Genomic DNA, 24,164 nt, shown 5'->3' with positions numbered 1-24,164 from the left:
ACTTGGCCCTGCAACAGTAACAAGGAAGGTAGAGTCACTGTCAGAGGACGTGAATATTTTTCACTACAGTTCGATGAATCCCTGGATGTAATGTAAACAGCTCAGCTTGTATTTGTCAGAATGGCTTTCCAGGATTTTACGACAAAGGAGGACTTCCTCACTGTTTTGCAATTAAAGGAGAGAATGAGAGGTGAGGATATTTACAATGAGTTTAAAAAATGTCAGTGAAAATGACATCCCCATTCATAAACTGGTGGCAATTACTACTGATGGGGCCCCAGCAATGCGCTGTGTGCGCGTTGGTTTTATAGCACTAAAAGTCAGTGCCTACTTTGGGTCAACTTATCTATGTGAAATTGCATTTTCACAGATGATAATTATTATATTTAAGTACAGGAGCTGACTAACTGACGGACACCTCACTAGGGTTGCCAACTTCCTCACTCCCAAATAAGGGACAAAAGTAGCAGTCAAATCCCGGGACACTTGTGTTTACCCCACAAAAGACTACCGTGACCTTGAAGCCTTGCGAGGGCACCTGTTTGTGCATGCGCGTACGTGCTGACTCTCTTCCCCACCCCCCCCCCACGAATTGGCTTAATCTTCATTATTTCTACTTTATATAGGCTATGTATTTATCGTATCATTCCTGCTTATACTATATGTTAGTGTTATTTTAGGTTTTATGTGTTATTTGGTATGATTTAGTGTGGGTATGTAGCCAAGTGGTTAAGGCATTGGTCTAGCGATCTGAAGGTCGTGAGTTCAAGCCCCAGCCGAGGGAACGTGTTGTGTCCTTGAGCAAGGTACTTAATCACACATTGCTCTGCGACGATACTGGTGCCAAGCTGTATGGGTCCTAAGGCCCTGCCCTTGGACAACATTGGTGTTGTGGAGAGGGGAGCCTTTCAGCATGGGCAAGTGCTGGTCAGCCTTGCCCAGGCCTACGCCCTGGAGAGTGAAGACTTTCCAGGCGCAGATCCATGGTCTCGCAAGACACGGTATGATTTAGTAGGTTTTTTTTGGGTCTGGGAATGCTCAAAAATTTTTCCCATATAAATTAATAGTAATTGCTTCTTCGCTTCACGCCATTTCGGCACGAAAGGTTTCATAGGAACGCTCTACCTTAGCAGGGGAAGTACGGGACAAGGACGGTCCTGTATGGGACAAACCAATTTATCCCAATATACGGGATGTCCTGGCAAATATGGGACAGTTGGCAACCCTATACCTCACAGACTGCCTCAGACTGGCTGTCTGTAGTTATGAGCCAGATTTCAGGAACTAGCAGAAAGTATTCAGCCCCAATCATCCCACTGAGTGCAACAGTTAATTTTTATTCATTTATTTTTCGTGTTGAAATAAAATTAAATAATGAAACTTAGAGGTAAAGGTGTGAAGTATTGTAATATTCTTAAAGACAGCTATGGCCTGTTTGATTTGATAGTTACAGTGTTTTCTTGTTTGAATTAAATTGAAAGTTTGACAAAAGTATTTTGTGTTAATCAAATACAATTAGCCCAAATAAAAGGCCTCAATTTGGAAGTACAATCTGAGCTGTTTTCCCTCTAAACGATTTAGTAGGTAGATCTTGCCTTTCACTGAGGCTGAGATAGGGGATCTTGGGCTTAAGAAGGCTGGTGACCATGAGCCTCCATCAAGAGATTGTTCCTAAGGTGCAGTGTTGTACAACGGGGTAGATTTGTTGAAACCTTTAGTTTGCAGAAGTTGCTTAGAAGTGCTATTCTCTAATATATTACAGTGAATAAAACAAAACAGATGGAAGAACTCAGCTGGTCAAGCCACATCTGTTGAAAGAGAAACCAGACAGTTGGTGAAGTTCCATCAGTTCAAAGTACATTTATGATCAAAATGTGCACACTTTATACATCCTTGATTTTGGTCTTCTTGCAGACAGACACAAAACAAAGACATTACAGAACTCATTTTTGAAAATGCCACACAATAAAGTTTGTCAGACCCCCAATGTGTATTTTTTTAAAAAAAAAGATAAATAGTGCGAACAATTTTAAAAAAGTGAACAACCATACAGAACATTAACTGCAGAGTGAAATCAGAGTGCAGCCATGAAATCAGTTCAGCACTAGGGTTGCAGGCCACAGGTGCAGAGCCAGGTCAGTACTGAAATGAGTAAACCTTGTGGAGTAGTGAGCTTGAACGCCAGTTCATCCTTCACCCTTGGCCTTGAAGCCATGATAAAATCATGCAAATAAGTAAACCAGTAAAACAGGACAAGACAAGCTAATAAGTAAACAAAAACAATGGAACATGAACTAGAGTCCCTGAAACAGAGTCCACAGTTGCGGAACACTTTCAACACTGAGGCAAGTGAAGCCCGTCCAGGAGACCGATGGCTGCAGAGCAACAACTGCTCCTGAACCTGCTGGTGTGGGCCCAGGACTCCTGCACCTTCCGCCCAATGGTTGTAGCAAGAAGAGAGGGAGACTGGTCAAACACAGGCAGACTGTGCTGAACACCTGTTTGTTTTCTGCTCTTGTCCTCAACAGCTTTAATCTTGCTTGATGCTTTAGTCCTTGTGGAGTAACGTGGAGCCGGCCACATCCTGATGCAGCATTCACCCCAAGCGATGACTGCCCATCCATACCTGCATTCTTAAGCATCTAGTTTACTGAATCCCCCAGGCCGTCGCAAAACCGCCAGATCATTTAGTGGGTTCAAAAGAACCTATTTAAAAGGGAAAATGCAGACTGCATCAATCACAGTTCAGAAGAAGTATAACTACTGGGGTACCTAGTAGTTTTGTGAGCTATCTGCAAAATGCCGTTGGTCATTGGAGCCATCTTGCAATACAGTTCTGTACTGTTTGGCAATGATTCTAACCCTTGAAACTTGACACTTGGGCGATACCTTGGGCTGTTGCTCAGACCAGGATCTGCAGACTCTTATACATGTTACAGCACTTAGGAGAGGAGGCTCTGCAAGTGGGTTCAGAAAGTGTACTAGAATTTGTGATAGGTTAAAAGACTAACTCCTGCAGGCCAGCTCACCTGTCAGTGCTGCCCTCCAGTTCCACTCCCTGGAAAACAAACTGGATTATTTTTGGTTGCATCTGACCCGCATGAGATGAGAAACTGCTGCATACAATTCTTACAGAAATATGGCTCCAGGACATCAATCTTCAGGCCATGCCACTCAGAAATATGTGCAATATTATTTTGTGACTGTATTGTGATTTGTCATAATGGTGTGACTATGTAACATGTTTTGCACTGTGGCTCCAGAGAAACGATGTCTTGTTTAGCTGTATACACGTGTATGGCTGAATGACACTAAAATTGAACTAATGTATCTAATACTTCAAATGATATTTCATTTGATGTAGCAATATGTTTGCCTAGGCATTCCTGGTGGCCAGAATGTACACTCTCACTTCTGTGAGATAATTGCAGCTTCATCAGAAGGTATAAATGAATAGCCCTTTACTGTTCTATGCTCTATACAGCTCCTTAGACCGTAAGATGTAGGAGCAGAATTAGGCCATTTGGCTCATTGAGTCTGCTCTGTCATTTCATCATTTCGTGAATCACCTTTGAATCATCTTCAGTTTCAGTACCTCCTCTCTAAGATAAGGGGCCCAAAAGTGCTCACAGTATTCCAAATGAGGCTTTATAAAGTTTCAACACTACATCCTTGTTTTTATATTCTAGTCCCCTTGAAATGAATGTTAATATCAAATTTGCCTTCCTCACCACAGATTCGCTGCAAATTAACCTTTGGGTAATCCTGCACAAGGACTCCCAAGTCCCTTTATGCCTCAGTTTTTGTATTTTCTCTCTATTTAGAAAATAGTCAACCCTTTCATTTCTTCTACTGAAGTGCATGACCATACAGTTCCCAACACTGTATTCCATCTGCTATTTCTTTGTCCATTCTCCTAATCTAAGTCCTTCGGTAGCCTCTGTACTTCTTCAAAACTACTGGCCCGTCCACATATCTTTATATCATCTGAAAACTGTGCAATAAAGCCATCAATTCCATCATTCAAATCATTGACATATAACGTAAAAAAGAATTGGTCCCAACACAGACCTGTGTGGAACACCATTAGTCAATGGCAGCCAGTCAAGGTTGCCTTTATTCCCACTCTTTGCCTCCTGCCAATCAGCCACTGCTTTATCCATGCCAGAAACTTTCCTGTAATACCATGGTCTTGTAGCTTGTTAAGCAGTCTCGTGTGACACCTTGTCAAAGCCTTTCTGAAAATCTAAGTACACAATATTAACTGATTTCTCCTTTGTCCTGCTTGTTACTACTTCAAAGAATTCCAACAGATTTGTCAGATTTTCCCTTGAAGAAACCATGCTGACTACGTCCTATCTTATGTGCCTCCAATACCCTGTGACTTCGTCCTTGATAATCGACTCCAACATCTTCCCAACCACTGAAGTCAGACTAACTGGCCTATAATTTCCTTTCTACTGCCTCTGTCCCTTCTTTAAGAATGGAGTGGCATTAGCGATTTTCCAGTCTTCTGGAACTGTTGCAGAATCTAGTGATTTTTGAAAGGTCATTACTAATGCCTCCACAATCTCTTCAGCCACCTCCTTCAGAACTCTGGGGTGTAGACCATCTGGTCCAGGTGACTTATCTACCTTCAGACCTTTTAGTTTCTCAAGAACCTTCTCCCTAATTATGGGAATTTCACACTTCATGCTCCCTGACACCTGGAACGTCCACCATCTTGCTAATGTCTTCCATATTGACAACTGATGCAAAATATTTATTTAGTTTGTCAGCTATTTCGTAGTCCCCCATTACTGCCTCTCCAGCATTGTTTTCCAGTGGTCTGATATCCTCTCTTTTACGCATTATGTATCTGAGGAAACTTTGGTATCATCTTTAATATTATTGACTAGCTTACTTTCGTATTCCATCCTAGCCTCCTTAAAAACTCTCTTTTTAGTTGCTTAGCCCACGATGTTTGTATCTACTGTGGTGGCAAACTAAACTCATCACATCTGCATGCACAAGATCCATATACTTGTATTCTCTGTAAATATCACTTGCCTCATAAATCTCCTTTAAGCTTTCCCACTCTCATCTTAAAGCTGTGGAGTCTATTTGACATTTTTATCTTGGGAAATAGACTCTGGCCGTCTGCCCTGACTCTGCCTTTCATAGTTTTACATATTTCCATGAGGCTGCCCCTCACCCTCTGACATTTCAACTTTGGCCATTTCTTTCCTTATTGTTAATACTCTCCACTCTAGGCAACATTCTGATGGACGACTTCTGCACCCTTTCCAAAACATAGTATAGTGTCCACAACTGCACACAGTACTCCATATGTGAGCGTATCAAAGCTTTATGCTGATGCATCATGACCTCTGAACTTTTATACTCGATGCCCTGACCAATGAAGGCAAGTGTAATGTGTGTTCTTTAACACCCTGTCAGCCTGTGTTGCCACTTTCAAGCAACTGTGGATTTGCACCCCAGGCTCCTTCAGTTCATCAGTGCTTCTGAGGGTCCTATCATTTACTATATTCTTTCCCCCTTTAACTTACCAGAATCTTTGTGTTGTGCTTTACAAGGGGATTGACTGTCCATGGTTTTACGATGCAATCAATGTATTAAATGTACTGCAGAGATTAGTATATGATACTGTGCAGCATTTCCCACAATCGTAAAGCTTATATTTCCAAACTTAAATGCATTAGAAGTTGAAAGATGCACTATTGTTCTTGTAAAGTCAACAATTGTTTACTTGTTCATTTGCATTTGACAATACAGTGAACTGGCAGAGCAGAGTATTGCTTATTGTCAAATCTGTTGAGCGGTGGAGCCTATCATTTAAATTGGAAACACAGGTTTTTGTACATTAGCTGGATGCTGGCCTTCTGTCAGAAGGTTGAGCCTGCTACCATGCTGGAAGAAATCGGTCATAGGCAGTTAGCTGATGTAGGCTGATTAGGGTAATAGATTAATTTTATAGCATTACGATTTGAATCACATGCTTCCAGTATGAATCCTGATTTCAGTTCTATAATGTGAAGCAAAGTTCTATTCTTTCTCAACTTGAGCAAATCCAGAGTAATTTATAGTATTACAGGTTTACAGTAGAAAAGTGGTTCCTTTAGAGTACCTTTTTCCAACATCATAACCTAGGATAGGATCTTGGGTGTCTGTGTAAGACCATAACTCTTATAAAATCATTTGTAACGGAATGATAAGCAAGAAAATCTTCAGATGCTGGAAGTCCAAGCAACACACACAAAGTGCTGGAGGAACTCAGCAGGCCAGGCAGCATCTATGGAAAAGAGTATAATCAGTGTTTTGGGCCAACCTTTCTTCAGGTCCTGATGATGGGTGGCGGCCTGAAACGTCACTACTACTACTACGTCGACTCAGGCCTAGGGGGCCGGCGTCGGGCACGATGATGGACTCTCCACTTCTCCCTTTCCCTCATCAGTGTGTTCAATTCATCTACATTAGCCACACCGCTGTTTTCCAGGAGCATGTTGACCATAGCCTTGGGAGGGCGCCCAGGGTTCATCCTCCCATGCTTGGGCTCCCATATGGTGACTAGGCTGGCAGGTAGCTCGGGGTGGCGTAGACAGTGCCCCGCTAGTTGCAGTCTTCTCACCTCGATTTTAGTGGAGAGCATCGGTAGGTTGTTATAGAGCTCAACGTTCGTCATGTGCTGTTGCCAACTCACATCAAGAGCCATCCGGAGCATTCATGTATAGCAACCATCTAGAGACTTTCGTATTGTCTTGGTGAGTGTCCACGTCTCGCATCCGTACGTGAGAATGGACTCTATGACTGCTATGAAAATCCTCTTTTTAAGCCCTCTGGTCAGGTTCGATTTCCAGATTTCCTTCATGTCGTTCATAGCACTCCACACCAGCGCCTTCCGTATCTTTAGTCCTTCTCCAAACTCATCATTCTTGACCCGAGGTACTTGTAGTCAAAGACTTTCTTAATGGTATCATTCTCTATGGTCTTGAGAGTACCTTGGTCACAGTTAAACGCCATGTACTCTGCGTTTTTAGCGCTTAGGTGAAGTCTAACTTTATTGCATTCTATTTCCACTTTTGTCAGTAGCTGCTGTGCTTCCTCCATCTGGTCAGAGAGCAGGACTGTGTCATCTGCAAAACTGAGATCTGTGAGTGTAACTGGTCTGACCCTTTTGGTTCGCCATGGTTTTATGGTAAAACCAAGCTTGTCATGATCTTTGGTAGCTTGACACAGAACGTACTCAAGGACGATTATAAAGATGTAGGGTGCCAGAGTGTCTCCTTGCAGCACACCAGCTCGGAGCTCGAACACTGCTGTTTCTCCGTCTGGCGATACAACTTTCGCCATGGTTTAGGTATAGCTGGACTCTATTCTTCTCAGTAGATGGTCTGGCACTCCGTAAGCTTTCAGGATCTTCAGCATTTTAACTCAGTGAATGGAGTCAAAAGCTTTGCGAAAATAGATGTAAGTAAGCACGGCTGGTAGGTTGTTCTTCTTGACTTCCTCGATGATCCTACGGAGAGCAAGTATTTGCATTACTGTTGTGCGCTTCTGCCGAAAACCATTCTGATTGATTCTTAGCTTAGGGTCAATAGCAGTGCGAATCCTGTTCAAGATCATCTGATTGTATAACTTCGCTAAGATGCAGGTCAAGCTGATTCCGTGGTAGTTAACTGTCTTTGTGAGGGATCCAGACTTGGGGACTGGGATAATGTTTGAGAGTGACCACTGTTCTGGTTTGTCGCCTTTCATCAATGCCGTATTGCATATGTCCAGCAAGATGTCGTCCAGGTCGCAGTTCTTCAGGACGTCTGGTTGTATCCCATCTGGTCCAGCATCAACTATACTCTTTTCCGTTGATGCTGCCTGGCCTGTTGAGTTCCTCCAGCATTTTGTGTGTTAAAATGGAATAATATAAAGGCTTGTAGGAAATCCATATGAAACTAGGATTAGAATGGCGTGCATTTGGCATGAACATACTGAGGGCTATGGAATTCCTGCATAGCACACATTTTCTTTAAACCTGGAGTAATATTTCGTAAGATAAATGATCAAGGATTCATTGCCAATTTAGCACAAAGTTGGAATAGTTTGAATAGTTCTATAATTGTATTTATTTTTTTAAATTGCATGCTCAGCCATGTATGGCGGTCCATACAGTTTTCTTGCCTGATTTATCATTTCTCCCACTCGTACTGTTGTCTCTCTATATACATATTACAGTCAGAACTCAACAACTTTCAAGATAAATATAGCATTGGTTGCTTTTGATGCCAAATGGAATTTTTGGACCAGTAGGAGATGTAGAGGTTTTGTCATGGGTAGTTCGATTGGCTGGTAACTAACAACATGGATAATACTTGGAGTATTGGTCACTATGATGCAGAAATAATAATAATGTGGCAAGAGCTTAGATGGCAACTGTATTTATCAATTTCAAAATTAATTGAAATCTGTGTGTTATTCTACAATGTTGTTCAATGCTATTAGAAGTTAATTTTTGTTTAAGCTGCTTGTAATACTGCAAATTTGGACAAGTGTTCTTTTTTGAGTCTCCTTAAATTTAGATACCAGCATTTATTTCAATTTTATTCTATGTTCAAAGGGACAAATTTGTAATGTTGCCTTACAGTTGATGTGATCAGGAAGGCGAGTAATCCTGTAATAATCCTCTAAGCATTTTGAATTCTAACCAGGTTGCTTGTGGAGCGTATTTGCTATAAAATCTGTTTTTAGTATATGGAGATGCTTTGTAATTTCTGTGCAATGGTTGCTCTAAGATTCTGCCTGAGGCATAAAAATGTGCAACAATCTCATCGATCAGTTTTGAGTCTATAGCTGAAAGTATTTAGTTTTGCAGATCTTATTCTTCTATTTAAAAACTAGTTAATACAAAGATCTTCATTTGAGGTTTTCAAACTTGCTTTTTAATTTTTAAGCCTTTAACTGCTTGGTTCGCCTACTCCTAGAGTAGATTTAATGTGTAGTTCTCAATTTAGCTTTTATTTGTCATCTCATGGTAATGCTGCTTGTTACAGAAAATCAGAAATAGCTATTTCTCTCCAGAATCTGCTTTCTAGTAAATGGCTGAATATGACTCAATCAGGTTTATTATTACTGACATGTGCCATGAATTTCGTTCTGCAACAGCGGTACAGTATAATACATAATTAAAAATACTGTTACATGAGGAAATATAAAAATAAATAGTGAAAAAGGGCAAAATAGTGATTTAGTGTTCATGGGTTTATGGACTGTTCAGAAATCTGATGGAGGGAAACAAACTGTTCTTAAACATTGAGTGTGTGCCTTCAAGCTCCTGTATATCCTCCCTATTGCCAGTAATAAAAAGAAGGCATGCACTGAGTATTAAGGTCCTTAATCATGGATCTCACCTTTTTTTGAGGCATCACGTTTTGACAGTGTCCTCAATGCTTTCTGCAGCTCTTTCCGATCCTATGCAGTGACTTCTCCATGCCTGATGGTAATTCAACCAGTTAGAAAGTTTTCTACGGTACTTCTATAGAAATTTGCTAGAATCTTTGGGTACATGACAAATCTCACCAAGCATAATTCCTTCAATATGTTGAGTTCAGGATAGATCTTCAGAGATGTTGACATCAGGAACTTGAAACTGCTTCTCTTTCCACTGCTAACCCCTTGATGAGGACTGGTGGACAAATTGAACAGTTAAAGTTTATTCTGTAATTAAAAGATCAATGTGGCTAATTTGAGGTAGCTGAATCAAATCTCCACTATGGAAATTATTATTTCATTTTTGGTTTTCCTAGCTTGAGGTAGATCTGGTGAAGACTTATTGTAACACAAACATACTGTATATAGGATTAATATGGTTACTGTTAGAGTTTTTTTCCTAGCTGCCAATTAATCTGCATTAATGAGTCCAGTGTTTTTTTTAAAGTAAATTTACTGCATGCGTTATCTTTTTGGGGGAAAACCCAAAGCAAAATGAAGAAAATACTCAGCAAGTCAGGCAGCATCAGTGGAGAAAGGAATGGTTAGTGTTTCCGTTTCTTTTCATCTGAACTGACCAAAATTTGGAAATCAGAGTTAAAGTTGCAGAGAAGGGGAAGGGTTGGAAAGAACAGTGGGTGTATCGGTGAAAGGGTGAAAAGCAAGAGAGGGACTGGCTGATACAAATGATAATTCAGCGATTGAAAGAAACTGAAGTTTGGGGGTGGGGTGGGGAAGAGGAGGAGGAAAAGGTGCTAGGATGCAAAATATGAATTAGCAAAGCAATTGTGGGAATGTTCAAAATGATACCTGTTTCCATATTTATGCAGACATATACCATTCCTACCTGACTACACAAACATCTCTCTTCATAGTTACTGAATTGTCACGCTGTCTGATCTCCATTATGTGATGTCAGGATAATTCCTCTAACATTGAGGACAATAAATGTCATCTTTTCAATTTTCTCCTATACACCAATTGCATATTTCCTACTAGTCTACTGTCCTTACTGGCCCCCACTCCCCCCAGCTGTCTCTTTTCCACACATGTACTCTGGCTCACCTGTTTCCCTCCTTTTCCTGTAGTTCAACACTCAACTCCTCACTTATTCACTAGTGTTAACTTGTAAAGTGTCTTGAGTGCGTGCCAGCTGATCTAGTCATGCTTGCCTGCTAGAACTTGTCACAAGGAAACTTAAATTTCCAGAGATTTTACTATAATATATTCCTGTGACTTCTGGTTTGATACTGCTTAAAAGGGAAATTTTGTGCTTAAGCATAAGCTAATGTTTTTCTATAAGTTGATACATCACTTATTTTGAAGTTGAATTATTTTGATTAGAATTGAGCTTATATGATGTATTTTGTTACTTCGGAAAACTCGTAGTTTTGTTAAAGGATTTGTATGAAGAAGAATTTTTAAGAAGATGCTTCAAAAAAGGTTAATGACCACTGAACTACAATGTATATAACCTGGTCAGTGTGACTGTATAAGGCATTAGATTGTAGTGCTGTAACTATTATGCAACTGAACCTATCTTTGATAGTGTCAGTAAAGTTTCAAAATACAGTTTCATTTATAATCACCTTATCTTTATTTAAATATTTCAGTCAAAATAAGATTTGTGAGGCAATGTTATAATGAATTAAACCTGTTAACTTTCCCTTCTTTATGAAGACATGGATCACTAATATAAACCATTGGTTATGTGAGCTTGTGATTATCTTGCAACATTATGCTCGTTCTCACGTTTGAAATGGTGGAGAATTCAGTAGTCCTCCATGAGCCTGAGTATTTCTATATTATCAATAGTGGAAATAATTAACAATTTTATGAAGTAGCCACTCAATTTACAAGCACGCATTCCCGGAAAGTGCTTCTGAAAATCGAAACTGCTGGGTGAAATTGTTTATGGGCACTTCATACTTGAAACTCAAATAAGATTTTCGTTAATGAAAGACATTTTCCTATAGAGTCAGTTGAAATGCAGGTATAATTTATGTAGATATAAACTGATTTTATTGAAACGTATAACAAATGAGAGTAAACCACTAGCTATCTGAGCATTCATTATTACCAGTATGTACCTCAGCTGCTTTTACTACTAGCTTTGATCCATGTGCCCTGAAAAATCTGCAAATCATAGAACTAGAAATCTCAGTTGAGCCTGTATCCACAACAATTTGAAAATGTGCTGTAGATTTCTTCCAACTTGTAGTGAGCAACTCCTTCCGGACTTCAGTACTGAATGATAGAGTTCCATCTGTGTATGCCAAAACATTTTCAATCTGTTCTGTTAATTGGGTCACTCAATCTTCTAAACTCAAGGAAAGGCACTAGCAATTGTGCACATTTCCATGTAGTATATATATTTTTTTAAATGTTGCTTGTATCTTTTAAATAGATATTTATAGGTGCTTAAACTGGTAAGCTATCAAATAGTTGCCCTTGAATCCTGCAGGTTGGAAATTCCAGCTCCAGAATTTATTGAATATGTCAACATGTTAATTATTGAGCTAATTAAGGCTATTTTTTAAAATATAGAATTGAGGGACTATAGTAACAAGTATTGGTATCCTTTAAGAATGTTAATGGGGGGGTGGATAGATTTTTAAAAAAGGCACAATTCAAAAAGTTTCGAGTTTGTAAACTGAATTGTATATTTGTAAGGTTGTACAGTGTTTCTCTTGAGAATGATAGGAATGTGTAGCTAATTACCATGAGAGCTATTTAGAAGACAGAGGAATACATTTCGAGAGAAGCTTGTGAAGCAGAACTTGGAGAAAGGAATAGAAGATGTAATGAGGAAAAGTAATAAATGGGAGGAAGGTTTAGTTATGTACAAACTCATTCATAAACTAGTTCAACTAAGTGACTAATTTTGTGCTATATTCTTAGTGTTGTTTTATTTGTATTACCAGATAGTTCATTTTACTTAAACATGAATAGACTACCCATGCATGATAATCTTTTAAACTGGAGTAGCAAACAACCTGCTGGAGGAAACCAGTCCTATACTGTTGCAGGGTTTTGGCCCAAAATATCAACAATTCTTCCCACCCCACACAGATGCTGCTTGCCCCACTGAGTTCCTGTAGCAGGTTGGAATCTGGAGCAACAAACAACATCTATCATTTAAAATGCCTTGCTAAATTTAACCAATGACTCTATTTGATGCCTTTACTAATCAGAAGATTTCTTTTGTAGGGGAAACAGTGGAAGGGATTCGTGAAAATGATTTAGTTTTGCTTCACTCCTGTCGACAATGGACTACAATTACTGCCCATAGCTTGGAAGAAGGTCATTATGTGATTGGGCCAAAAATAGAGATTCCTGTTCACTATGGAGGTAAGACTTGAATAAACAGCGTTCTTCCACTAGTTCAGTCTAACAGGTTAGAGGCAATTGTTAACTGTTGTTATCCCCATAAACACATCAGGAATATTTCTTTTACAAAGAGATCTGGAATAGAGATTATTACTTTATTGTGTGGGCTGTCAGGGGGCAACTCAGATGGTATCTAATGTTTTTTGTAAAGGAATAGAATTAAGTTCAAAGTACATTTATTATCAACGTATGCGTACCATGTGCAACCTTGAGATTCATCTTGTAAGCACCCACAAAACAAAGAAACCCAATAGAATCCATGGAAAAAAAACCCACACCACAACAACTGTCAAACATCTAGTGTCCATAAAAATAACATTGTGCTAACATTAAAAAAAAGTTATCAATAATATACACAATATGAACAACAGAGCCCATGAAAGTGAGTACACAGTATGGGGCCAGTTTTGTGCTGTAGCCAGTCCAGGAGCCTGATTGCTACAGGCTGCAGCCATGGAGTCATTCAGTGCTGAGGCATGTAAAGACTCAGAGTAGTGAGCTGAACACCGATTCAACCATCCTTGACGCCTTAATCCAGTGTTTCCCAACCTTTTTAAGCCCAACTCATCCCTAAAGAACTCTTAATACTTGCCAACTTCTTTAATACTTAAAGCATCTTCATATTTGCCAACGCCCCTATTAGGCACAATATACTTTCTTACACTCCAGAGTGTGAAAGCATGTCTGCCATATGCTAACATGAGAAAAATGATTCTGCTTTAAATTTTTATTTGTCTCTAAACCTAGCTTGCACAGTAGCTGTGCGCTGTGCAGCTGCTTTCATATAAATGTGATCCTTGAGCATGATGGCTTTTAGCAAGAGTTGGAAAATCTGGTTCAAGTTGTGACAGTAAAAGCCTTACGTCCCCATGCGTAACAATGTCCAATCAGTTTCTGTTTTTGAGTATGTGGTTCACTGCACTGAAGCCTCTTTCAACAAGGTAGGAGGATGGAAATACAATGAAGAGCAGTTTGGCTCTTCTCCAAAGACAAGGAAACTAATGACAGTGTAGCCACATACCACAAAAGCCGACATTTTTTGAAAAGCATTTTTCTGCTTCATCTTTCTGAATTTTGATAATTTCTTCTTGCAAGTTCTCTTCCTGTTCTTTCTCCTTGCTAGGAAATGGGTTGATTACCCAGTCCAGAATTTCCAGATCGTTCAAATCCTTGAATCGATTCTGAAAATCCTTCAGTGACTGCAAGTGCAAGCAGTACTCTTGCAAATCATTGCCTGTGAAAGAGAGTGCCATACTTTCCATGCAGTGAAACAATGAGAACATTCTTCTCCCAATGTTTTGCTTATATATTTCCAATCTCCTCATAAAAGTGGACACTGCACTTTTTACCTGGATTAAGTTCAAATCCTCACCCTGCAGTTTCATATTTGGAGTGTTTATTTTGTCATGCAGATTAACTAGGCATGCCACATAGAAGTTCAATCTTGTTTCCCAAGCTCTTGTTGACTTTGATGAAAAATTCAACCAGTGTCAAAAAAGATCAAAGAAACGTTTTAAACAGCAGCCTTTGCACTTCAGTGTGAAGAAGTAAGTGTTTAAACCCTTCAATGTTATCTTGGCATAACTGGCGAAATATTCTATTACATGGATGAGCTTTAATTTTGTTGATATCAGATATTTCAAGGGTCATGCTTGAAAAAAGTCGTTGGCTGAGGTTTTAGGCTGCGAGATGTTGACGATGAATTACACAATGGATTGCAAACAGATTTGGAATTTCTTCTTTTCATAAATGCCGCTAAACCAGCATGGCGGTCTGTCATATATGTTGCCCAAGAAATCATGTTCCTAATCAGAATACTTTCGTCAGTATACATTTTGAGCTTCTCGTAGATTGATTCTCAGTTGATAGGTTTTTCTCTTTTTACCAAATAGAATCTCCTGATAAACTTTTCCATTTTTCATAAACTGTACATGTGCCATTAGCAATGCCTCATTGTCTCGCACAGTTGACTCATCCGGTTTTATCTAAAATTCTGCTTTTTGTAGCTCTGTCCATAGTTGAAACTCAATGTCTTCACTCATTTTGTCAATACGGTGAGCTACAGTGTTATTATTCAGTGGAATCAATTTTAAAATACCTGTATAATTTTGAGCATGTCTGATACAGCAGGCATTGTTAATCTTTCACCAATTGTATGAGATTTTACACACTTTATTATCATCTTGGAAATGTTATAAGAAGCAATGAGACCACTATCCAGGTAATTTCAAAGGTCTCAAAAGTACATTTAATGTCAGAGAATACAGTATACATCCTGAAATGCTTTTTCTTTGTAACCATCCACGAAGACAGAGGAGTGCCCCGAAGACTGAATGACAGTCATTCTAATGACAGTTAGGACCCCAAAGCACACCGCCCCCCCCCCCAGCTCCCCCATCCCGCGCATAAGTGGCAGCAAGCAGCAATGCCCCCTCCCCGGCCAAAAATGCAACGGCACCCGCCACGAAGCACTCATGTGAGCAAAGCAACAGTAAAGATACAGACTTGCAGTTACCCCAAAGGTTACATTGTTCACCAAGCATTCGACATATCACAGGTTCTCTCTCTCTCTTTCTCCCTAATAACGGAGAGAGAGGTTTCTCTGTTTTCACAGACAGCAGGGAGACATAACAAAGAACTCACTGGATTACGATGTTAAAAGTCCGCCACGTCGCTTTTTATCGAGCTTTGTGCCCAAAGATCACGAGTCTCCGGGCACACAGCCGCAGATAGTCCGACCCCCCCCCCCCGCCCCAATGACACATGGGTCTCTTGACGTGACACTGACCTTTGATCCACCTGAATCCAGAGGCCTGAGATCCTAGACTTCCAAAGCCAAGCTGAATACTTAGGCTGAGCCCTTGACATGCCAAACAGCAGGCAGTCCTGAAACCCCAAGAGCGGGTCCCATTCCCGCAAAGAACAGTAATCAGCGTGTAACTCCAGGTCAGAGTCTTCAAAAAAAAAACCTGAAAGGGGAAAAAAGATACTAAAGATGGAATTTTTAGCTTTCTTGGTGAATGACTCGTGTGCAACGCTTTTCATATGCTTCTTTTCATCTGGAGCTGAGGAACACCATAAGTAACCTTTTTAGGGTGTCTTCTATGGAAGTAAGTAGCCTTTTCAGAGTATCTTTTCCTGCAGTCTTGACGGCTTCATGACAGTACAGTATTACAAATAAGACACATGGAGTGTCGCTGATCTGACAGGAATGGAATTAAACCATACTCTAGGTATGTGACATTGTATTGTCGCGATTTCTATAGTTCCTGGTTCTCAGCAGAATTAGAGGTCAAGGCTTCACCATGTTCAGAGTCGTATTTATCTATCGTTAACGGGGCTAAATTAAAATCACTAGCAGTTTGTTTTTCGCTGTCGGGTCCAAGCCAGAAGCTACATTCTTGAAAGTCCAGTCCACCGAATCCTTCGGGATAGTGCAAAAACGTCAGATCATTCAGAATGTTCAAAGGCATAACTCCAAAGAGAAATTACAGGCTGCATATTGCTGTGATTGTAGTTCAGAAAATGTATATTTAATAGAACAGTTAGTAGAATAGCAAGTAGATTAGTTCAATGCCTGCAAAGCATTGCCATGTCCAGCCAGCCCCATCTTAGCAAAGATTTGATTCAGTGATTTTCATTTACATTCCATTCTGCAGTGTTCACTTTTGAGGTTTGTCACAGGAAGAGATTGCTCAGCAGTCAGAGGTAAATGTTAGGAAGTTGTTTGATGCCTTTACAAAAAAAGACTGCAGTATAGCAGTGGACTCTTGTGAATCTCTGTGGCCCTTGACAGTTCAAAAATGGAGAACTACCTGGAGGCTACACCTCAGAAGCGTACAGAAGAAACCCTGTGTAAATGGCAACCTGCCTGCCTAGACAGGCACCTCCTGCCCAATTTAATGAGTCATACAACATGGAAATAGGCTCTTTAGCCAAGCCTGTTCACACAGGCCATCAAGTAGCTATTTATACAATAACACGCACTTGGCCCATAGCCCTTTATGCCATGGTATTTCAGGCGCTCATCTAAATACTGAAATACTGTGAAAGTAGACTCAGTTATACAGCACTGACACATACCAAATTTGTCCATGCTGACCAAAGTGCCTAACCACTGGATGAAAAAAAATTCTTCCTCAAATTCCCTCAATATATCTTACCTCAGACAAACCTGCCCTTCTGGTTATAGACACCTCCTTTAGGAAGAAAGGACTTCCGTTATCTACCCTATGTATGCTCCGTGTAATTTTGTATACCATGCTCGGATCACATCTGCTCTGCTTCAGCGTAAGCAATTCCAGCCTAGTCTGTCTCCCCTTGTTGAAATACTCCATCCCAGGCAAAGTCTTAGTAGGCGTCCTCTGCACTGTAATTTCTTTGCCCACTTTTCTAACCGATCAATATTCTTGATAGCCGAAAAGAATACTGTTCATTATCCACAGCACTGTCATTCTTTGCACCATCTGTGAATTCACTAATCATCCCCACCCCCATATTTGCAACAGATTGTTAATGTTTATACTGAAAAAGGAGTTCCACTACTGATTTCTGCATTATGCTGCTGATTACAGGCTTCCAATTGCAAAAGTAATCACTGACCTCAGCAACCCCCCCCCATGAACAATTGCCCTGGGTTTCACGGACAATTGGTCATTTTGAAGTATGTGGGACTTCATAAAAAGCCTTACAGATTTCTGATTGATGTGAGAATGTTGTTCTTGGACTACAGTTAAGCATTCAACAGTTCAGAATTCCCTCCAGGCTTGACAAGAAGCTCAGAGACTTCAGCCTTCACCCTGCCTTATGCTGCTGGGTTCTGGACTTCCTGTCAGATTGCTGGCAGGTGGTAAGAGTGGGCTCCCTCACCTCTGCCCCTTTGACCCTCAACACAGGAACCCTTCAAGGCTGTGTCCTAAGCCACTTCCTTTACTCTCTGTATACCCATGACTATGTGGCCACACACAGCTCCATTCTGCTAATTAAATTTGCTGCTGATACTACTTTGATTGGCCTAATCTCAAATAATAATGGGGCAGCCTATAGAGAGGAAGTCATTGCCTTGACACAGTGGTGTCAAGAGAATTACCTCTCCCTCAGTCACAAGAACAAAGGAGCTGGTTGTGGACCACAGGAAGAATGGGGATAGGCTAACCCCTATTGACATCATTGAGAGGGTGAACAGTTTTAAGTTCCTTGGCATACACATCAGCGAGGATCTCACATGGTCTGTACGTACTGGCTGTATGGTGAGAAAAGCACAAGAGCAACTCTTTCACCTCAGACGATTGCATAAGTTTGGCATGAGTCCCCAAGTCCTAAGGACTTTCTTTTTGTGTGCCATACTCTCCCAGTGACGGCTATAAGAACAAACCAAAACCAAGGAGAAATTGTGCTGTTACCTAATCAGTGATCAGATCAGAATACAACCAGCTCCACAGATGACGTTGTACTTACTGAAAAGCATATGAAGAAGGCTGCGAGTGAATGGCTGATTTTCGGAGCCAAGGCAGTTTTACCACTCGGGGTAAAAGAGAGGCAAGACTGCGCAGGCGTGTGATGTCAGCCAGTAGAGTGCGAACAGTTTTAAAAGGCAAGGAATCTTCAATGCTTTTTGATTCGGAGCAAGAAGGCTGCGAGTGAACGGCTGATTTTCGGAGCAGGCGCGTGACGTCAGCCAGTAGAGCGCGAAAGGTTTAATAAAAAGACCGCCATATACAGCGGGCAGCTTTTGGAGTGGCAGCAGAGTGATAGGGCTTTGGCTCAACGGGCTTAGGCGGTAACGGGACGAGGCGAGGTAGGTTTACCGGTGTTAGTTGTGGAAAGGAGGAAGCATGTGTTAGGCCAGTTTTCTGTGCTCAGTGTCAGATGTGGGAGGCCCTGGAGTCTCCCAGCCTCCTGGATGGCCATATCTGCACTAAGTGTGTCGAGCTGCAGCTCCTAAGGGACCGAGTTAGGGAACTGGAGATGCAGCTCGATGACCTTCACCTGGTCAGGGACAGCGACGAGGTGATAAAAAGGAGTTATAGGCAGGTGGTCACACCGGGGCCACGGGAGACAGACAAGTAGGTCACAGTCAGGAGGGGGAAGGGGAAGGGGAAGAGTCAGGTACTAGAGAGTACCCCTGTGGCTGTATCCCTTGACAATAAGGACTCCTGTTTGAGTACTGTTGGGTGGGGGGAACAGCCTTCCTGGGGGAAGCGACAGTGGCCATACCTCTGGCACAGAGTCTGACCTTGTGGCTGAAAAGGGTAGGGAAAGGAAGAGGAAGGCAGTAGTGATAGGGGACTTTATAGTTAGGGGGTCAGACAGGTGATTCTGTGGACGCAGGAAAGAAACTCGAATGGTAGTTTGCCTCCCAGATGCCAGGGTCTGGGATGTTTCAGATCGCATCCAAAATATCCTGAAGTGGGAGAGAGAACAGCCAGAGGACATGTATTGGTACCAATGACATAGGTAGAAAAAGGGAAGAGGCCCTGAAAAAAGAGTACAAGGAGTTAGGGAGGAAGTTGAGAAACAGGACACAAAGGTAGTAATCTCGGGATTACTGCCCGTGCCACGTGACAGTGAGAATAGGAATAGAATGAGGTGGAGGATAAATGCGTGGCTGAGGGATTGGAGCAGGGGGCAGGGATTCAGATTTCTGGATCATTGGGACTTCTTTTGGGGCAAGTGTGACCTGTAAAAAAAAAGGACGGGTTGCACTTGAATCCCAGGGGGATCAATATCCTGGCGGGAAGGTTTCCTAAGGCTACTGGGGAGAGTTTAAACTAGAATTGTTGGGGGGTGGGAACTGAACTGAAGAGACTGGGGAAGAGGAGGCTGGCTCACAAATAGAGAAAGCTTGTAGACAGTGCGTGAGGGAGGATAGGCAAGTGATAGAGAAGGGACTCGCTCAGACCGAAGGATTGAGATTCGTCTATTTTAATGCAAGGAGTGTTGTGAACAAAGCAGATGAGCTTAGAGCGTGGATCAGTACTTGGAGATACGATGTGGTGGCCATTACAGAGACTTGGATGGCTCAGGGACAGGATTGGTTACTTCAAATGCCGCGTTTTAGATGTTTCAGAAAGGACAGAGAGGGAGGCAAAAGAGGTGGGGGTGTGGCACTGTTGATCATAGGTAGTGTCACGGCTGCAGAAAAGGTGGACGCCATGGAGAATTGTCTATGGAGTCTCTGTGGGTGGAGGTTAGGAACAGGAAGGGGTCAATAACTTTACTGGGTATTTTTTATAGGCCGCCCAATAGTAACAGGGATATCGAGGAGCAGGTAGGGAAACAGATCCTGGAAAGGTGTAATAATAACAGAGTTGTTGTGATGGGAGATTTTAATTTCCCAAATATCGATTGGCATCTCCCTAGAGCAAGGGGTTTAAATGGGGTGGAGTTTGTTAGGTGTGTTCAGGAAGGTTTCTTGACACAATATGTAGATAAGCCTACAAGAGGAGAGGCTGTACTTGATTTGGTATTGGGAAATGAACGTGGTCAGGTGTCAGAACTCTCAGTGGGAGAGCATTTTGGAGATAGAATTATGATCACTATCTCCTTTACAATAGCATTGGAGAGATAGGAACAGACAAGTTAGAAAAGCGTTCAGTTGGAGTAAGGGGAATTATGAGGCTATCAGATAGGAAATTGGAAGCTTAAATTGGGAACAGATGTTCTCAGGGAAAAGTACTGAAGAAATGTGGCAAATGTTCAGGGGATATTTGTGTGGAGTTCTGCATAGGTACTTTCCAATGAGACAGGGAAGTTATGGTAGGGTACAGGAACCGTGGTGTATAGGAAGGCTAATAGGAAGGAGCTTGAGAAGGAAATTAGGAGAGCCAGAAGGGGCCATGAGAAGGCCTTGGCGGGCAGAATTAAGGAAAACCCCAAGGCATTCTACAAGTATGTGAAGAGCAAGAGGATAAGACGTGAAAGAATAGGACCTATCAAGTGTGACAGTGGGAAAGTATGTGTGGAACGGGAGGAAATACCAGAGGTACTTAATGAATACTTTACTTCAGTTTTCACTGTGGAAAAGGATCTTGGTGATTGTAGTGATGACTTGCAGCAGACTGAAAAGCTTGAGCATGTGGATATTAAGAAAGAGAATGTGCTGGAGCTTTTGGAAAGCATCAAGTTGGATAAGTCGCCGGGACCGGATGAGATGTACCCAAGGATACTGTGGGAGGCGACGGAGGAAATCGCTGAGCCTCTGGCGATGATCTTTGCGTCATCAATAGGAACGGGAGAGGTTCCGGAGGATTGGAGGATTGCGGATGTTGTTCCTTTATTCAAGAAAGGGAGTAGAAATAGCCCAGGAAATTATAGGCCAGTGGTTGTTAAGTTGATGGAGAAGATCCTGTGAGGCAGGATTTACGAACATTTGGAGAGGTATAATATGATTAGTAATAGTCAGCATGGCTTTGTCAAGGGCAGGTCGTGCCTTACGAGCCTGATTGAATTTTTTGAGGATGTGACTAAACATATTGATGAAGGAAGAGCAGTAGATGTAGTGTATATGGATTTCAGCAAGGCATTTGATAAGGTACCTCATGCAAGGCTTATTGAGAAATTAAGGAGGCATAGGATCCAAGGGGACATTGCTTTGTGTATCTAGAACTGGCTTGCCCACAGAAGGCAAAGAGTGGTTGTAGACAGGTCATATTCTGCATGGAGGTCGGTGACCAGTGTTGTGCCTCAGGGATCTGTTCTGGGACCCTTATTCGTCGTGGTTTTTTATAAATGACCTGGATGAGGAAGTGGAGGGATGGTTTAGTAAGTTTGCTGATGACACAAAGGTTGAAGGTATTGTGGATAGTGTGGAGGGCTCTCAGAGGTTACAGTGGGACATTGATTGGATACAAAACTGCGCTGAGAAGTGGCTGTGATCAGTTCTGGTTGCCTCACTATAGGAAGGATGTGGAAGCCATAGAAAGGGTGCAGAGGAGACTTACAAGGATGTTGCGTGTATTGGGGAGCATGCTTTATGAGAATAGGTTGAGGGAACTTGGCCTTTTCTCCTTGGAGTGACGGAGGATGAGAGGTGACCTGACAGAGGTGTATAAGATGATGAGAGGCATTGATCATGTGGATAGTCAGAGGCTTTTTCCCAGGGCTGAAATGGTTGCCACAAGAGGACACTTGTTTAAGGTGCGGGGGAGTAGGTACAGAGGAGATGTCAGGGTAAGTTTTTTACTCAGAGAGTAGTGAGTGCGTGGAATGGGCTGCTGGCAACGGTGATGGAGGTGGATACGATAGGGTCTTAAGAGACTTTTGGATAGGTACAAGGAGCTTAGAAAAATAGAGGGCTATAGGTAAGGCTAAGGTAGGGACATGTTCGGCACAACTTTGTGGGCCGAAGGGCCTGTATTGTGCTGTAGGTTTTTTATGTTTCTATGAAGCATAAGTTCATTTAAAAACTGATTTACCTTCAACAGTTCTATAGCAATAGGTTGGTGGGGAGGGTTATTTCTATAGACATCTTCAATTAGTTGCCCCCAAATCTGTATCCTTATTAGACCCATTGTTCTCTGGCACACAACTTTTTGCACCTGAGCCAACTCCACATTTGAAGAATTAACAAGTGGGATAGAGAATGGAGAATTGGTGGATGGTGTGTTTTTGGATTTTCAGAAAGCCCTTAACAAGGTGTCACACATGAGGCTGCTTAACAAGCTTCAAGCCCAAGGTAGTACAGGAAAGATTCTAGCATGGATAAAGCAGTAGCTGATCGGCAGGAGGCAGAGGGAGGGAATATAGAGGGGCCTTTTCTGGCTGGCTATTGGTGACTAATGGTGTTCCTCAGGGGTCTGTGTAGGGACTGATTCTTTTTACGTTGTATGCCAGTGATTTGGATGATGGAATTGATGGTTTTGTGGCCAAGTTTGCAGACAATGCAAACTTAGGTGGAGGGGCAGGTAGTGTTGAGGAAGCAGAGGGGATACAGAAGGACTCAGACAGATTAGGAGAGTGGGTAAAGAAGTGGCAGATGGAATACAGTATCGAGAAGTATATGCACTTTGGTAGAAGAAATGAAAGCATAAACTATTTTCTAAATGGTGAGAAAATTCAAAAACCTGGGGTGCAAAGGGTCATGGAAGACTCATGTTGGATTCCCTGTCGGTTAATTTTCAGGTTGAATAGGTGTTGAGGAAAGCAAATACCATGTTAGCATTCATTTTGTGAGGACTAGAATATAAAAGGATGTAATATTGAGGCTTCTTGAGTTTCCCAAGAATAATTCCGGGAATGAAAGCCTTATCGTAGGAGAAGTGTTTGGTGGCTTTGTGCCTGTAATAATGGGTGATGTACTGGAAACCTGTTGAAAGGCTTTGATAGAGTGGATGTGGAGAGGATGTTTCCTATGGTGGGGGAGTCTAACACCAGAAGACACAGCCTCAGAATAGAGGGCTATCAACTTAGAGCGGAGATGAGGAATTTCTTTAGCCAAAGAGTGGTGAATCTGTTGAATTTGTTGCTACAGGTGGTTGGGGAGGCCCATTTATTGGATATATTTTAAGGCCGAGGTTGATAGGTTCTTGATTAGTCAAGGCATGAAGGGATATGGGAGATGGCTGGAGACTGGGCTGAGAGTGGAGTGGATCAGCAATGATGAAATGGCTGCACAGTCTCGATGGGCCAAATGGCCTAATTCGGCTGCTATGTCTAATGGTTTTATGAGACTGGAGCTGGCCGAGGTTGATTGGAAGGGGACACTAATGGGGATGACAGCAAAACAAATAGCTGGAGTTTCTGGGGGTAATCTAGAAGGTTCAGGATAGATATATTGCAAAAGTGAAGAAGTATTCTAAAGGGAGGATCTGGCAGTCGTGGGTGGCAAGAGGAGTCAAAGACAAAAGGCATAAAAGCAAAAGTGAGGACATGTAATATAGCAGAGGATTGGAAAGTTTTAAAAACCAATAGAAGGTACACTAAAAATGCCATAAGGAGAGGAAAGATGGTATAAAGGTAATTTAGCCAATGATAGTTAAAGAGGATACCAAAATTTGAGCTGAACTCCATTTTAAATTTAATCTGCAATTTGTATTCAAATCTGAAAGCTAGTTACTTGCTACAAGTGCTAACCCCAAAAATCGCTCTAACATGATAAGAAAGGCCAAAGTCAGCATGGCTTTCTAAGGGGTAAATCTTGTCGTACAAATCTGTTGGATTTCTTTGTGGAAATAACGAGCAGGATAGACAAAAGAGAATCGGTGGATTTTCAGAAGGCTTTTGACAGCATGCTGCACGTGAGGCTGCTTAACAAGATGAGAGAACATGGTATTACAGAAAAGATACTAGAATGGATA

At 41.6% G+C, this 24,164-nt stretch overlaps 1 protein-coding gene across 1 annotated transcript in view; it reads left to right on the top strand.

Annotated features, from left to right (window-relative positions):
* The window catches only part of garem (GRB2 associated, regulator of MAPK1), a 112,475-nt gene that overhangs the window by 5,593 nt on the left and 82,718 nt on the right, over positions 1-24,164 (top strand). Inside the window, exon 2 of the mRNA XM_063063053.1 lies at positions 12,688-12,828. Within this exon, the coding sequence (XP_062919123.1) occupies positions 12,688-12,828 (141 nt within the window). The remainder of the gene's footprint in view (positions 1-12,687; positions 12,829-24,164) is intronic.

The sequence above is a fragment of the Mobula hypostoma genome, chromosome 1 (genome assembly GCF_963921235.1).
Source record: "Mobula hypostoma chromosome 1, sMobHyp1.1, whole genome shotgun sequence".
Taxonomy (NCBI): domain Eukaryota; kingdom Metazoa; phylum Chordata; class Chondrichthyes; order Myliobatiformes; family Myliobatidae; genus Mobula; species Mobula hypostoma.
This window is presented reverse-complemented; position numbering and strand designations above follow the sequence as displayed.